A 14,036-nucleotide genomic window follows, 5' to 3' on the forward strand; every position below is an offset into this window, starting at 1 on the left:
TAAGTAAAGGAATGGAATTAAGAATGTATAAATATATGGACGAGTAATATCAGAGCGGCATAGACTAAGATACATTAGAATTGAATAGAATACATTATATACATATTGAGATGAGTAATGCAAAATATGTAAACATTATTAGTTATTTAAGTGAGTTATTTTATTTATTAAAGTGTCCAGTCATGATGAGCTTGTGTTTCATTTTTTTATATAATTGAAAAACTATTATTTTCCTTCCCACAGATGTAAAAACAATCCAGCTACAGTAATTGCTGGAATATGAACATACAATAAATCCCGTGCCTTCGTTTCAGACCAGACCACCTGTGCTTGGCTTGTGATGACAAAACACCTTAATTACAACAAGATTGGGGATGAAGGAAGCAGGGAGGTTGGTAATATTGTAACTGGATTGGTGACTTTAGTCGCTAGCCTAGATACCTTCTATCCCAGGGCCAGCGTGGAACTTAGACAATGGCAGGCATGGAACCAACCAGGGATTGTTCAATCACTGGTCTGGAACCAGGGATAGCCCTAGAATGTTGCATAGAATCTAGAATCACAGCCATCAATCATCGGTCTGGAACCAGGCAACGTTATGGAATCTGGATTCTCAGCCATAATCACTGGTCTCCATACTTGAGACCTCCTATGTTGTGGGATATGGAACAGATTGGCTCCTCTACCTGAATAGATGCTAAAGCAACTAGCCGTATTTTGAATGACTTGCAGAATGAGAAAACGGGGGCCATTTTGTAGCTGAGGTCTATTTGTGGCATGGACGATAGCTGGCATTGTGAGTAATGTAATGTTTCAGGTCTAGATTAAGTATTGACTGTAAAACATAGCACTCTGAATGTAACTGAAGAGATACTGTAATCCCTATGGACTGGTGAGAAGCACAGGGGAGAGAAGAAGGAAGACATTCTTACCTCACAGGAAGCTGAATATTTGGGGAACCATTCTGTCGGCCTATATTCTATACTGTATCAATACCTATTCCTATCATAATTCTTTATTTAATTATTTTCACTGAGAAACAACCAAGCCAGGGCACTATCCCCAAAATGTTATCGTTAAAATTCTCGGTTATGCTTAAACATTTGAAAACATCTAATGGGCTGTTCACTGTTTGTTACAGAACAGATCAGTCTCCATTGAAGATTGTACTGCCTTTATATATCCTCATTATTTAATTAGCCCACAATCACTTGCAAGCAGCCAGACACTGGAAGGCAGCAGCAGACAATTTACATAGCTTGGCACGAATGTGCCTTCTTAAAACCTGAAATGACATTTGACTTCAAAGCTTCAGATACCCGCTTGCTGCAGTTCTATCTAAATGGTAAAGCAGGGATGGACTGGTCATAGGGTAATTCTGGCAAATACCAGATGGGCTGGGCCATCTTTAGCCCAGTGGGCCTATCTAAAATGTGATAGTTTTTCTGTGCGAAAGGATCATTATTTGGCTAATAATGGGGTCTTTGTGTTAAAACAAAAGGCCAGACTGGGGTTTGCCCAGCTATACGCAACACTCCTCTCTCTCTCTCCTCATTAGCTAAAAAGCATCCACTATTGAGGAAACAATTGCTGTGTGTTTCTGTGCGCATGCGTGCGCACATCAAACAACCCCAGCTGACAGGAATGAAAATAAAAACTGAGAAAATCAAGGGATGTTTAAATTATGATAACACTGGGAAGCTTGCATAAGAATTCCCCACCACACCCAGATAGCTACTATCGGAGCTAATTCCCTTCCTGGTGACACATCAGACAGTTGTTTGGGATATGTTTATACATGGTATATTTTTGCTGTACAGTGTACAATACATTTTTGCTGTATATATGGTGGTATATGGTACATGGGGGAATCATTACCCTTTGAAAAAATGCTCTCTGACTCCAAAAATATAAATATTCTAGCCAAAGAATGTTATGAACTCCATGTTTCAAATTCATACTATCTTTTGGGCCAGCAGCATACCACTCTGCATACCACCCTGCATCCCACTGCTCGCTTGCCTCTGAAGCTTAGCAGGGTTGGTCCTCATTGGTCCCTGGATGGGAGACCAGAAGCTACTAGAGGTGGTGTTGGAAGGCCAATAGGATGCATTCTTTCCTCTGATCTAAACAAAATATCCCAATGTCTCAGGACAGTGATTGAGGACATTGCCCTATGTAGGGTGTTGTCTTCCGGAGGGACGTTAAACGAGTGTCCTGACTCTCTCTGGTCATTAAAGCTCCCAAGGTGCTTATTGTAAGAGTAGGGGTGTTAACCCTGGTGTCCTAAATAAATTCCCATACCATTATGGCCACCTAATCCAACTTCCAATTGGTTCATTCTTTCCCCTGTAACTATTCCCCAGGTCGGTGCAGTAAATGATGTGTTCTCAGTCAATTTACCTGGTTAAATAAATAATGTATTCAGAAAGTATTCACTCCCCTTGACTTTTTCCACATTTTGTTTAAAATTAAAATGAATGTAATTATCATTTTTTTGTCAACGAAATACTCTGTAATACCAAAGTGGAAAAAAATATTAAAAAATTAATGGAAAATAAATCACTATGTCTTGATTAGATAAGTAATCAACCCTCTGAGTCAATACATGTTAGAATCCCCTTTGGCAGCAATTACAGCTGTGAGTCTGTCTGGGTAAGTCTATACAAACTTTGCAGACCTGGATTATACAATAAATTGGCTGTTAATCATTGCTAGTCAGCCATTTTCATGTCTTGCCAAATATTTTCAAGTCAATTTAAGTCAAAACTGGAACTAGGCCACTCAAGAACATTCAATGTCATATTGGTAAGCAACTTCAGTGGATATTTGGTCTTGTGTTTTGGGTAATCATCCTGTTGAAAGGAGAATTTGTCTTCCACTGTCTGTTGGTAAGCAGATTGAAACCAAGTTTTCCTCTAGGAGTTTGACTGTGCTTAGCACTATTCTGTTTATTTTTATCCCCAAAAACTTCCTAGTCCTTGGCGATGACAAGCTTACCCATAACAAGATGCAGCCACCCCCATGCTTGAAAATATGAGGAGTAGTACTCAGTGGTGACTTGTTTTGGATTTACCCCAAACGTAACGCTTTGTATTCAGTACAAAAATTGTATTTCTTTGCTATTTTTTTGCAGTGTTACTTTACTGCCTTATTGCAAACAGAATGCATGTTTTGCAATATTTGTTCTTCTTTTCCCTCTGTCATTTGTTAGTAATGTGGAGTAACTACAATATTGTTGATCCATCGTCAGTTATCGCCTATCACAGCCACTAAACTGTAACTGTTTTAAAATCTACATTGGGAATGAGCGTTAGCGTGATGAGATACTGAGGCGCATTGTCATGTCATTCTTCCACCGCCATCACCTCATGTTTCAGCATGATAAAAGGATCTGTACACAATTCCTGGAAGCTGAAAATGTATGTTATTCTATGGCCTGCATACTCAACAGACATGTCACCCATTGAGGAATGTTTGAGATGCTCTGGATCGACATGAACGACAGCTTGTTCCAGTTCCAGCCAATATCCAGCAAAATCACACAGCCATTGAAGAGGAGTGTGACAACATTCCACAGGCCACAATCAACAGCCTGATCAACTCTATGCGAAGGAGATGTGTTGCGCTGCAGGAGGCAAATGGTGATCACACCAGATACTGCCTGGTTTTCTGATCTATGACCCTACCATTTTTTAAGGTACTGTGACCAACAGATCTGTATTCCAAGTCGTGAAATTCATAGATTGGGACCTAAATTAATTTATTTAAATTGACAGATTTCCTTATATGAACTGTAACTCAGTAAAATATTTGAAATTGTAGCATGTTGCATTTATTTTTAGTTCAGTGTAATTCCAATGTTTATCCAGTTTATGGATTGGTCATGAGCAGTCTTCTCTTTTGGGGTCGAGTTGATTCAGATCCAACAACAGAAAATTATGCTTGTTGGCTTCATCTGTATGCTCTTTTAGTTTTTCTTGTGTCTGTAATACTAGGTTGCAAGTGACTTTCACTTTCTCTCCAGCTCCAGGGCAGCAGGGTCATTTGAGTAGGCGGGATTCTTGCAAAGACACACAGAAGGCCAGCCCAAGGAGTCTCAGGGCTAAACCCCTTTGTTTTTGTTCAAAGTGAAAACACTACACAAGAAATGGGGAGGCATATGGTCGCCAACTCCATGCGGAATCCAGCTTTAATAGAAATCCCATCCAACCATGTTTACAAGTTTGAACACTGGAATGTGAGATGTAATCTACACCTCGATTAGGCTGATAGAAATCCTCATTATTTTGTTCAATGATTTTCAATTTGAGCTTCTGTGGGGACAGACGCTGGAGAGGAGAAGCAAGTACAGGGAGTGAACATTTAATGAAACATGGACATGAAACAGAATACAGTCAGCGTCTGAAAAGGGGAAACGTAAACGACAATAATGCTGACATGGGGAACCAACGGGGGAACAGACAGATATAGATGGGGCAATCAACAAGGTGAAGGAGTCCAGGTGAGTTCAATGAGTGCTGAAGGGCATAATGATGGTGACAGTTGTGCGTAATGAAGGGCAGCCTGGCACCCTCGAGCGCCAGAGAGGGAGAGCAGGTGTGACAGTAACCCTCCTCTAGGGGCGCCACCCGGCGTCCCACCTGGGCGTAACTGACGGACCAGCCGAGGCATGGACGCTGAATAGGCCGGCAGAGGTGTGAAAGCCTGACGATTCCGCTTAGGCGTGGGAGCTTGATGAGCCGGCTGAGGCGTGGGAGCCTGATCAGTCGGCTGAGGCATGACGTTGGATGGGTGCCTGAGGAGCCAACCGAGGCAAGAAAACCTCTCGAGCCAGCTAAGGCGTGGAAGCCCAACGAGCCAGCTGAGGCAATCCCCGGTTCCATCGCCGATGGCACCCGGACCTGACTTCACCAACAAAAACAAAAAACAAAACCTCCCTGATGCTTCACATATTGGTGTTCTGTGAGGACAGATGCTGGAGACGAGAAGCAAGTACATGGAGTGAACATTTAATGAAACACGGACATGAAACAGAACACGGACAGCACCTGGACAAGGGGAAACGTAAACGACAATAATGCTGACATGGGTAACACACGGAGGAACAGACAGATATAGATGGGGCAATCAACAAGGTGAAGGAGTCCAGGTGAGTCCACTGAGCGCTGATGCGCATAAAGATGGTGATAGGTGTGCGTAATGAAGGGCAGCCTGGCACCCTCGAGCGCCAGAGAGCGGGAGCGGTAGCAGGCGTGACAGCTTCATTATTTCTATATAGACTACACTTTCTCGTTCTGAAACAATGTAGTTACACCTCCAACATTGGCATAGCATCAGCTAAGCGGGTGTCGGCATAGCTAATGCTTGATCTGATTGAATCTATGCCTTAACCTCTGTGCATGTTCTGCTGGGGACAGCAGAGGAGAAGGCAGGTGTCATCCCAAACACCACTCGGATGGGAGAGTCGGAGGGGGTGAAGGGTGTAGCTGAGTGCATCCTAAATTGCGGGGCCCATATGGGTTCTGGTCAAAAGTAGTACACTATATAGGGACTAGGGTGCCAATTTTGGGCCGCAAATCAGAGAGTGGGGGGGTACCACTGTCACTGACAAGGTGAACTCTCTGTGTCCCAATTGGCAATCTATTCTCTATATACTGCACTACTTTTGACAAGGGGCCTCAGGACAAAAGTAGTGCACTGTAGGAAATAGGGCACCATTCGGGATGCCAACTCTGACTCCCTGCACGTGAAGCAGTGTACACTAATGACAGAGATGTTATCCTATTATTAACACTTTATTATTATCAATGCATCCCTGACACACACTGTTGGTATTGATGAGTTGTGGAAATTATAAATATGTCTACATGATAAACAACAACAACCATCTAGAGGCGAAAGAAACGCATTCCTATTTAGGCGAGGTGCTGGCCAGCGGAGTGGAACACTTAAAAAAAATAAAGGAGAGCCGAACACTTTAGGAGCACAGATGCAAAAATGTTTATGTCCAACATTTCGACAGACAAGTTGTCTTCATCAGGGTAAACAACAGCAACCAACCATTATGGACCATTCTGTTTTGATCTAAATATGAGCATAGCCCTTGTGATCATTATATGAGAAGGAGACAGTTAGGCCTGGTGTACAGTACAAAGAGTTTGGACAGACCTACTCATTCAGGGGTTTTTCTTTATATTAACCATTGTCTACATTGTAGAATAATAGTGAAGACATCAAAACTAAGGAAAATACATACATGGAATCATGTAGTAACCAAAAAGGGGTTGAACAAATCAAAATATATTTTAGATTTTCGATTCTTCAAAGTAGCCACCCGTTGCCTTGTTGGCAGCTTTGCAGACTCTTGGCATTCTCTCAACCAGCTTCATGATGTAGTCACCTGGAATGCTTTTCAATTAACAAGTGTGCCTTGTTAAATCTTGTTAATTTGTTGAATTTCTTTCATCTTAATGTGTTTGAGCCAATCAGTTGTGTTGTGGCAAGGTAGAGGTAGTATAGAGAAGATAGCCAGCCCTATTTGGTAAAAGACCAATACCATATTTTTAGAAGAACAGCTAAAAAAAGCACGGAGAAATGACAGTCCATCATTACTTTAAGACATTAAGATCAGTCAATCTGGAACATTTCAAGAACTTTAAAAGTTTCTTCAAGTGCAGTCGCGAAAACCATCCAGCGTTATGATGAAACTGGCTCTCATGAGGACCGCCATAGGAAAAGAAGACCCAGAGTTACCTCTGCTGCAGAGTCTTTTTTTTAAATGTTTTCATTTCACCTTTATATAACCAGGTTGGCCAGTTGAGAACAAGTTTTCATTTACAACTGCGACCTGGCCAAGATAAAGCAAAGCAGTGCGACACAAACAACAACACAGAGTTACACATGGAATAAACAAACATACAGTCAATAACAAAATAGAAAAGTATATATGCTCTACAGTATGTGCAAATGAGGTAAGATAAGGGAGGTAAAGGCAATAAATAGGCCATAGCGGCAAATTAGTTACAATTTAGCAATTATACACTGCAGTGATAGATGTGCAGAAGATGAATGTGCAAGTAGAGATACTGGGGTGCAAAGGAGCAAATAAATAAATAACAGTATGGAGATGAGGTAGATTGGATGGGCTATTTACGGATGGGCTATGTACAGGTGCAGTGATCTGAGACCTGCTCTGACAGCTGGTGTATAAAGTTATAGAGGGAGATATGAGTCTCCAGCTGCAGTCATTCTTGCAATTCGTTCCAGTCATTGGCAGCAGAGAACTATAAGGAAAGGAGGCCAAAGGAGGAATTGACTTTGGGGGTGACCAGTGAAATATACCTGCTGGAGCACGTGCTATGGGTGGGTGCTGCTATGGTGACCAGTGAGCTGAGATAAGGCAGGGTTTTACCTAGCAAAGACTTAAAGATGACCTGGACCCCGCGGGTTTGGTGATGAATTTGAAGGGAGGGCCAACCAACAAGAGCATACAGGTCGCAGTGGTGGGTAGTATATGGGGCTTTGGTGACAAAACGGATGACACTGTGATAGACTGCATCCAATTTGCTGAGTCGAGTGTTAGAGGCTATTTTGTAAATGACATCGGCAAAGTCAAGGATCGGTAGGATAGTCGGTTTTACGAGGGTATGTTTGGCAGCATGAGTGAAGGATGCATTGTGCGATATAGGAAGCCAGAAGGTGGTCTATAGCATGCAGCAATGGTGAGAGACTTGTTTCTGGAAAGGTGGATTTTTAAAAGTAGAAGCTCAAATTTTGGGGGTACAGACCTGGATAGTATGACAGAACAACTCCACCCCCTTTGGCAGATCTATCTTGTCGGAAATTGTTTATAGTTAGGAATGGAAATTTCAGGGGTTTTGGTGGCCTTCCTTAGCCAGGATTCAGACACGGCTAGGAGATCCAGGATTGCAGAGTGTGCTAAAACAGTGAATAAAACAAACTTAGGGAGGAGGCTTCTAATGTTAACATGCATGAAACCAAGGCTTTACGGTTACAGAAGTCAACGAATGAGAGCGTCTGGGGAATGGGAGTGGAGCTAGGCACTGCAGGGCCTGGATTAACCTCTACATCACCAGAGGAACAGAGGAGAAGTAGGATAAGGGTATGGCTAAAGGCTATAAGAACTGGTTTTCTAGTACGTTCGGAACAGAGTGTAAAAGGAGAAGGTTTCTGGGCACGGAAGAATGGATTCAAGGCTTAATGTACAGACAAGGGTATGGTAGGATGTGATTACAGTGGAAGTAAATCTAGGCATTGAGTGACGATGAGAGAGGTATTGTCTCTAGAGACACCATTTAAACCAAGTGAGGTCACCGCATATGTGGGAGGTGGAACAAAAGGGATAGCTAAGGCATATTGAGCAGGGCTGGAGGCTCTACAGTGAAATAAGACAATAATCACTAACCAAAACAGCAATGGAAAAGGCATATTGACATTAGGGAGAGGCATGCATAGCTGAGTCATCATGGGGTCTAGTGAGAAGCTAGGCCGACTGGAGACACAGCGATTCAGACAGCTAGCAGGCCGGGAATAGCAGACTAGCAGATGGGACGTCATGACGGAAGAGTCCGTCGTAGCCCCCTCGGGCGGTTACGTCGGCAGACCAGTCATGAAGGATCGGTGGGGCTCCGTATTGGCAGTAAAAGGGGTCCAGGCCAATTGGCAAAATAGGTATTGTAGCCCAAGGAGTGGCTGATGGCCCTCTTCAGCTAGCTGGGAGATGGGCCTTGCATAGGCTAGCTTCAGGCTAAATGGTGCTTGCTTTGGTACAGAGATGTTAGCCAGGAGTAGCCACTCGGATAGCAGCGAGCTAGCTGCGATAATCCAGGTGAAAAGGTGCAGAGTTTACGGTGGGGAAAAGAGTTCAGTATGTGCTAGGTTGAATCTTGCTGTGCAGATTGGCAGTAGTTGTCTGGGCTAAAGGTTAGCTGATGACCGCTTGCAGTAACTAGCTCACTACTATCTTGTTCCGGTTCTAAATGAAAGAAAATAGCTGATCCATACCACATTGGGTGAGGCGGGTTGCAGGAGAGAATGCTGGAGTTGAGGATAAAAAAATATTTTAAGTATATATATATATATACACACACACACACACACACACACACACACACACACACACTAAATATATGCAAAGAAAATGCAAAGAAAAAAGATACGGGACACGACAAGACAAATATGCCTGACTGCTACACCATCTTGGATATGGATAAGATCATTTGCATTACCAGGCTCAGAAATTGGTAATTAACTGCACCTCAGATTGCACCTCACAAAGTTCAAGTAACAAACACATTGTAACGGTTTTCTTTAGGTGAAGTAGAGGCGGACCAAAACGCAGCGTGGTTATATTGATTGATGTTTAATAAAAAAAGATAAACACGAACACTACAAAACAATAAACGTGGAAAACCAAAAACAGCCCTATCTGGTGCAAAACACAGAGACAGGAACAATCACCCACAAACAAACAGTGAAACCCAGGCTACCTAAATATGGTTCCCAATCAGAGACAATGACTAACACCTGCCTCTGATTGAGAACCATATCAGGCCAGACATAGAAATAGACAAACAAGACATCCAACATAGAATGCCCACTCAGATCACACCCTGACCAACCAAAACATAGAAACATACAAAGCAAACTATGGTCAGGGTGTGACACACATCTTAACATCAACTGTTCAGAGACTGTGTGAACCAGGCCTTCATTGTCAAATTGCCGCAAAGAAACCTCTACTAAAGGACACAAATAATAAGAGAAACTTTCTTGGGCCAAGAAACATGAGCAATGGACATTAGACCAGCCGGTTCCAACCGCTGTGTCTTTGAGAGACGCAGAGTAGGTAAATGGATGATCTCTGCAGGGTAGCCTAGCGGTTAGAGCGTTGGACTAGTAACCGGAAGGTTGCAAGTTCAAATCCCCGAGTGGACAAGGTGTCGTTCTGCCCCTGAACAGGCAGTTAACCCACTGTTCCTAGGCCGTCATTGAAAATAAGAAATTGTTCTTAACTGACTTGCCTAGTTAAATAAAGGTAAAATGTTAAAAAATGTGTGCTTCCAAACATGAAGTATGGATTAGGGGATGTGATGGTGTGGTGGTTCTTTACTGGTCACACTGTCATTGATTTATTTAGAATTCAAGGCACACTTAACCAGCATGGCTACCACAGCATTCTACAGCTATACGCCATCCCATCTGGTTTGCGCTTAGTGGGACTACCATTTGTTTGTCAACAGGACAATGACCTAAAACACACCTCCAGGCTGTGTAACCTCTTGAAACTCTGGGGGCAGTATTTCATTTTTGGATGAAAAACATTCCCGTTTTAAACAAGATATTTTGTCACGAAAAGATGCTTGACTATGCATATAATTGACAGCTTTGGAAAGAAAACACTCTGACGTTTCCAAATCTGCAAAGATATTATCTGTGAGTGCCACAGAACTGATGCTACAGGCAAAACCAAGATGAAATTTCAAACAGGAAATGCCCCAGATTTTGGAGGCGCTGTGTTCCAATGTCTCCTTATATGGCTATGAATGCGCAACGAATGAGCCTACACTTTCTGTCGTTTCCCCAAGGTGTTTGCAGCATTGTGACGTATTTGTAGGCATATCATTGGAAAATTGACCATAAGAGACTACGTTTACCAGGTGTCCGCCTGGTGTCCTCCGTCGAAATTGGTGCGCAATCTCCAGCTGCATGCGTTTTTCCATGTCGTTCAGAGGAGAAACCAAACTTCCACGAATGATATATCATCGAATGGATATGTGAAAAACACCTTGAGGATTGATTCTAAACAACGTTTGCCATGTTTCTGTCGATATTATGGAGTTAATTTGGAAAAAAGTTTGGCGTTATAATGACTGAATTTTCTTTTTTTTTTTTCTTAGCCAAACGTGATGAACAAAACGGAGCGATTTCTCCTAGATAAATAATATTTTTGGAAAAACTGAACATTTGCTATCTAACTGAGAGTCTCCTCATTGAAAACATCCGAAGTTCTTCAAAGGTAAATGATTTTCTTTGAATGCTTTTCTTGTTTTTGTGAAAATGTTGCGTGCTGAATGCTAGGCTTAATGCTATGCTAGCTATCAATACTCTTACACAAATGCTTGTTTTGATATGGTTGAAAAGCATATTTTGAAAATCTGAGATGACAGTGTTGTTAACAAAAGGCTAAGCTTGAGAGCCAATATATTTATTTCATTTCATTTGCGATTATCATGAATATTTAACGTTGCGTTATTGTAATGAGCTTGAGGCTATAATTACGCTCCCGGATACGGGATTGCTCGTCGCAACAGGATAAGGGCTATTTGACCAAGAAGGACAGTGATGGAGTGCTGCATCAGATGACTTGACCTCCACAATCACCCGACCTCCACCCAATTTAGAGGATTTGGAATGAGTTGGACCAAAGAGTGAAGGAAAAGCAGCCAACAAGTGCTCAGCATATGTGGGAACTCCTTCATGACGGTTCGAAAAGCATTCCTGCTGACCACCTCATGAAGCTTGTTGAGAAAATGCGAACGGTGGCTACATTGAAGAATCTCAAATATAAAGTATATTTGTATTTGTTTAACACTTTTTTGGTTACTACGTTATTCCATATGTGTTATTACATAGCTTTGATGTCTTCTCTATTATTCTACATTGTAGAACCTAGTAAAAATAAAGAAAACCCCTTGAATGAGAAGGTGTGTCCAAACTTTTGACTGGTACTGTATGTGTTCCAGAGTAGAGACCCATGCTAGCAACTGTAATTGAGTACTGGCGGTGTCTGCTGTGGCAGGTGGGAAGGTGCAACTTAACTGAGCTTTACCTAGCAAAGACTTATAGATCACCTGGAGCCAGTGGGTTTGGCGACGAATATGTATTGAGGGCCAGCCAATGAGAGCCTACAGGTCGCAGTGGTGGGTAGTATATGGGGTGACAAAACGGATGGCGCTGAGTAGAGTGTTGGGGCAATTTTGTAAATGACATCGCCGATGTCAAGGATCGGTAGGATAGTCAATTTTACGAGGTTAAGTTTGGCGGCATGACTGAAGGAGGCCGATTCTAGATTTAATTTTGGATTGGAGATGCTTAATGTGAGTCTGGATGGAGAGTTTACAGTCTAACCAGACACCTAGGTATTTGTAGTTGTCCACATATTCTAAGTCAGAACAGTCCAGAGTAATGATGCTAGTCGGGTGGGAGGATGTGGGCAGCAATCGGTTGAAGAGCATGCACTTAGTTTTATTAGCATTTAAAAGCATTTGGAGGCCACTGAGGGAGTGTTGTATGGCGAAGCTCGTTTGGAGGTTTGTTAGCACAGTGTCCAAAGAAGGGCCAGATGTATACCGAATGGTGTCGTCTGCATAGAGGTGGATCAGAGAATCACCAACAGCAAGAGATCGAAATCATTGATATATACAGAGAAAAGAGTCTGCCCGAGAATTGAACCCTGTGGCATCACCATAGAGACTGCCAGAGGTCCGGACAACAGGCCCTCAGATTTGACATACTGAACTCATTCTGAGAAGTAGTTGGTGAATCAGGTGAGGAAGCCAAGGCTATTGAGTCTGCCGATAAGAAAATGCAAACGGTGGCTACATTGAAGAATCTCAAATATAAAATATATTTGTCTTTGTTTAATACTTTTTTGGTTACTACATGATTCCATATGTGTTATTACATAGATTTGATGTCTTCTCTATTATTCTACATTGTAGAACTTAGTAAAAATAAAGAAAACCCCTTGAATGAGAAGGTGTGTCCAAACTTTTGACTGGTACTGTATGTGTTCCAGAGTAGAGACCCATGCTAGCAACTGTAATTGAGTACTGGTGGTGTCTGCTGTGGCAGGTGGGAAGGTGCAAGTTAACTGAAAAATTCTAATCTCCCACTGTTTATATCAAAGTGCACCAAATTCATGCATTTAGCTGCTGAAATTCCTTCCGAAGGAAAATGCCCCCAGGACCCCCCTACTGTCTTTGGGTTAAGCCCTGAATGTCTTCAAATCCTAGAAATGCCCATGATCAGTCACATTATGGAAATGAAGTGGTCAAGCGCCAACAATGTCCCCGTTAAACCGCAATGCTACGCGAGCAAGAGAGAGTTGAACTCTAAATCGGTTCAGTCAGTAGATGGCGGTAATCCAGGAAACCTGATCTGTCAGGTTCAACAGAAGTCTGTCTCAGTTTGCATCATTCCCAAAGGAGGCAGTGGAGCCGAGCAGTTGAATGACATCAAATGAAACACGGGAGTTTACAGCGAGTCCTTTTGAGTTTTGCGCGTAGCTTGTCTTCCCAGCCAGGAGACAGTACGTTTTATTGAAAATCATGGAAGAAAAATCGAATTCGTTTTCCAGCAAAAAAGAAGTGGAAAAAGCAGATGGGAATAATATATTTCAGAGTCAAGACTCGATACAGAAGAAGAATATGGGGAGCCAGAGCATGAAATCAGGGGACCACCCGAACTCGGTGGGCTTCAAGGGTGACCAGGAGGAAGCCTTGGTCGGGTTCGACGATCTAGACGGGTCCGGGAACCGACACGGCTTTATGCAGAGGCAATTTGGAGCGATGATGCAGCCTGGCGTCAATAAGTTCTCCCTGCGAATGTTCGGCAGTCAGAAAGCCGTTGAGAAAGAGCAAGAAAGGGTCAAAACTGCGGGATACTGGATCATTCACCCCTATAGCGATTTTAGGTAAGGAGTGGAAAGTCACCTTCTGATCTTTTTTTTATTACCATTCATCCACACAGCCGGGTCCACAAGACACCACATGAGACACCGCACCTCATCAGTGCGCGTAGGTTACGCCTCGTCAAATGTGTTGTCTAATCTTGCTTCGTTCTTGAGTCAATTATAGATTGTTTTACCTATCAAATTGTGATTGTATTCATATTTTCCATTGCGGCAATTATCATTATTCTAATATGGAAGACAGAAATACATGAGTCCATGATATGTCCTTGGAAAGAGGATGGTGAATGTCACGAGTTGAATACACAAATACGAATTG

The 14,036-nt window shown here is 42.5% G+C and overlaps 1 protein-coding gene across 1 annotated transcript in view; it reads left to right on the forward strand.

Annotated features, from left to right (window-relative positions):
- Positions 1 to 13,355: 13,355 nt before the first annotated feature.
- Positions 13,356 to 14,036, forward strand: part of LOC110523996 (potassium/sodium hyperpolarization-activated cyclic nucleotide-gated channel 1-like) — a 183,742-nt gene continuing 183,061 nt past the window's right edge. The window contains exon 1 of the mRNA XM_021603242.2: positions 13,356 to 13,720. Within this exon, the coding sequence (XP_021458917.2) occupies positions 13,356 to 13,720 (365 nt within the window). The remainder of the gene's footprint in view (positions 13,721 to 14,036) is intronic.

The sequence above is a fragment of the Oncorhynchus mykiss genome, chromosome 5 (genome assembly GCF_013265735.2).
Source record: "Oncorhynchus mykiss isolate Arlee chromosome 5, USDA_OmykA_1.1, whole genome shotgun sequence".
Taxonomy (NCBI): domain Eukaryota; kingdom Metazoa; phylum Chordata; class Actinopteri; order Salmoniformes; family Salmonidae; genus Oncorhynchus; species Oncorhynchus mykiss.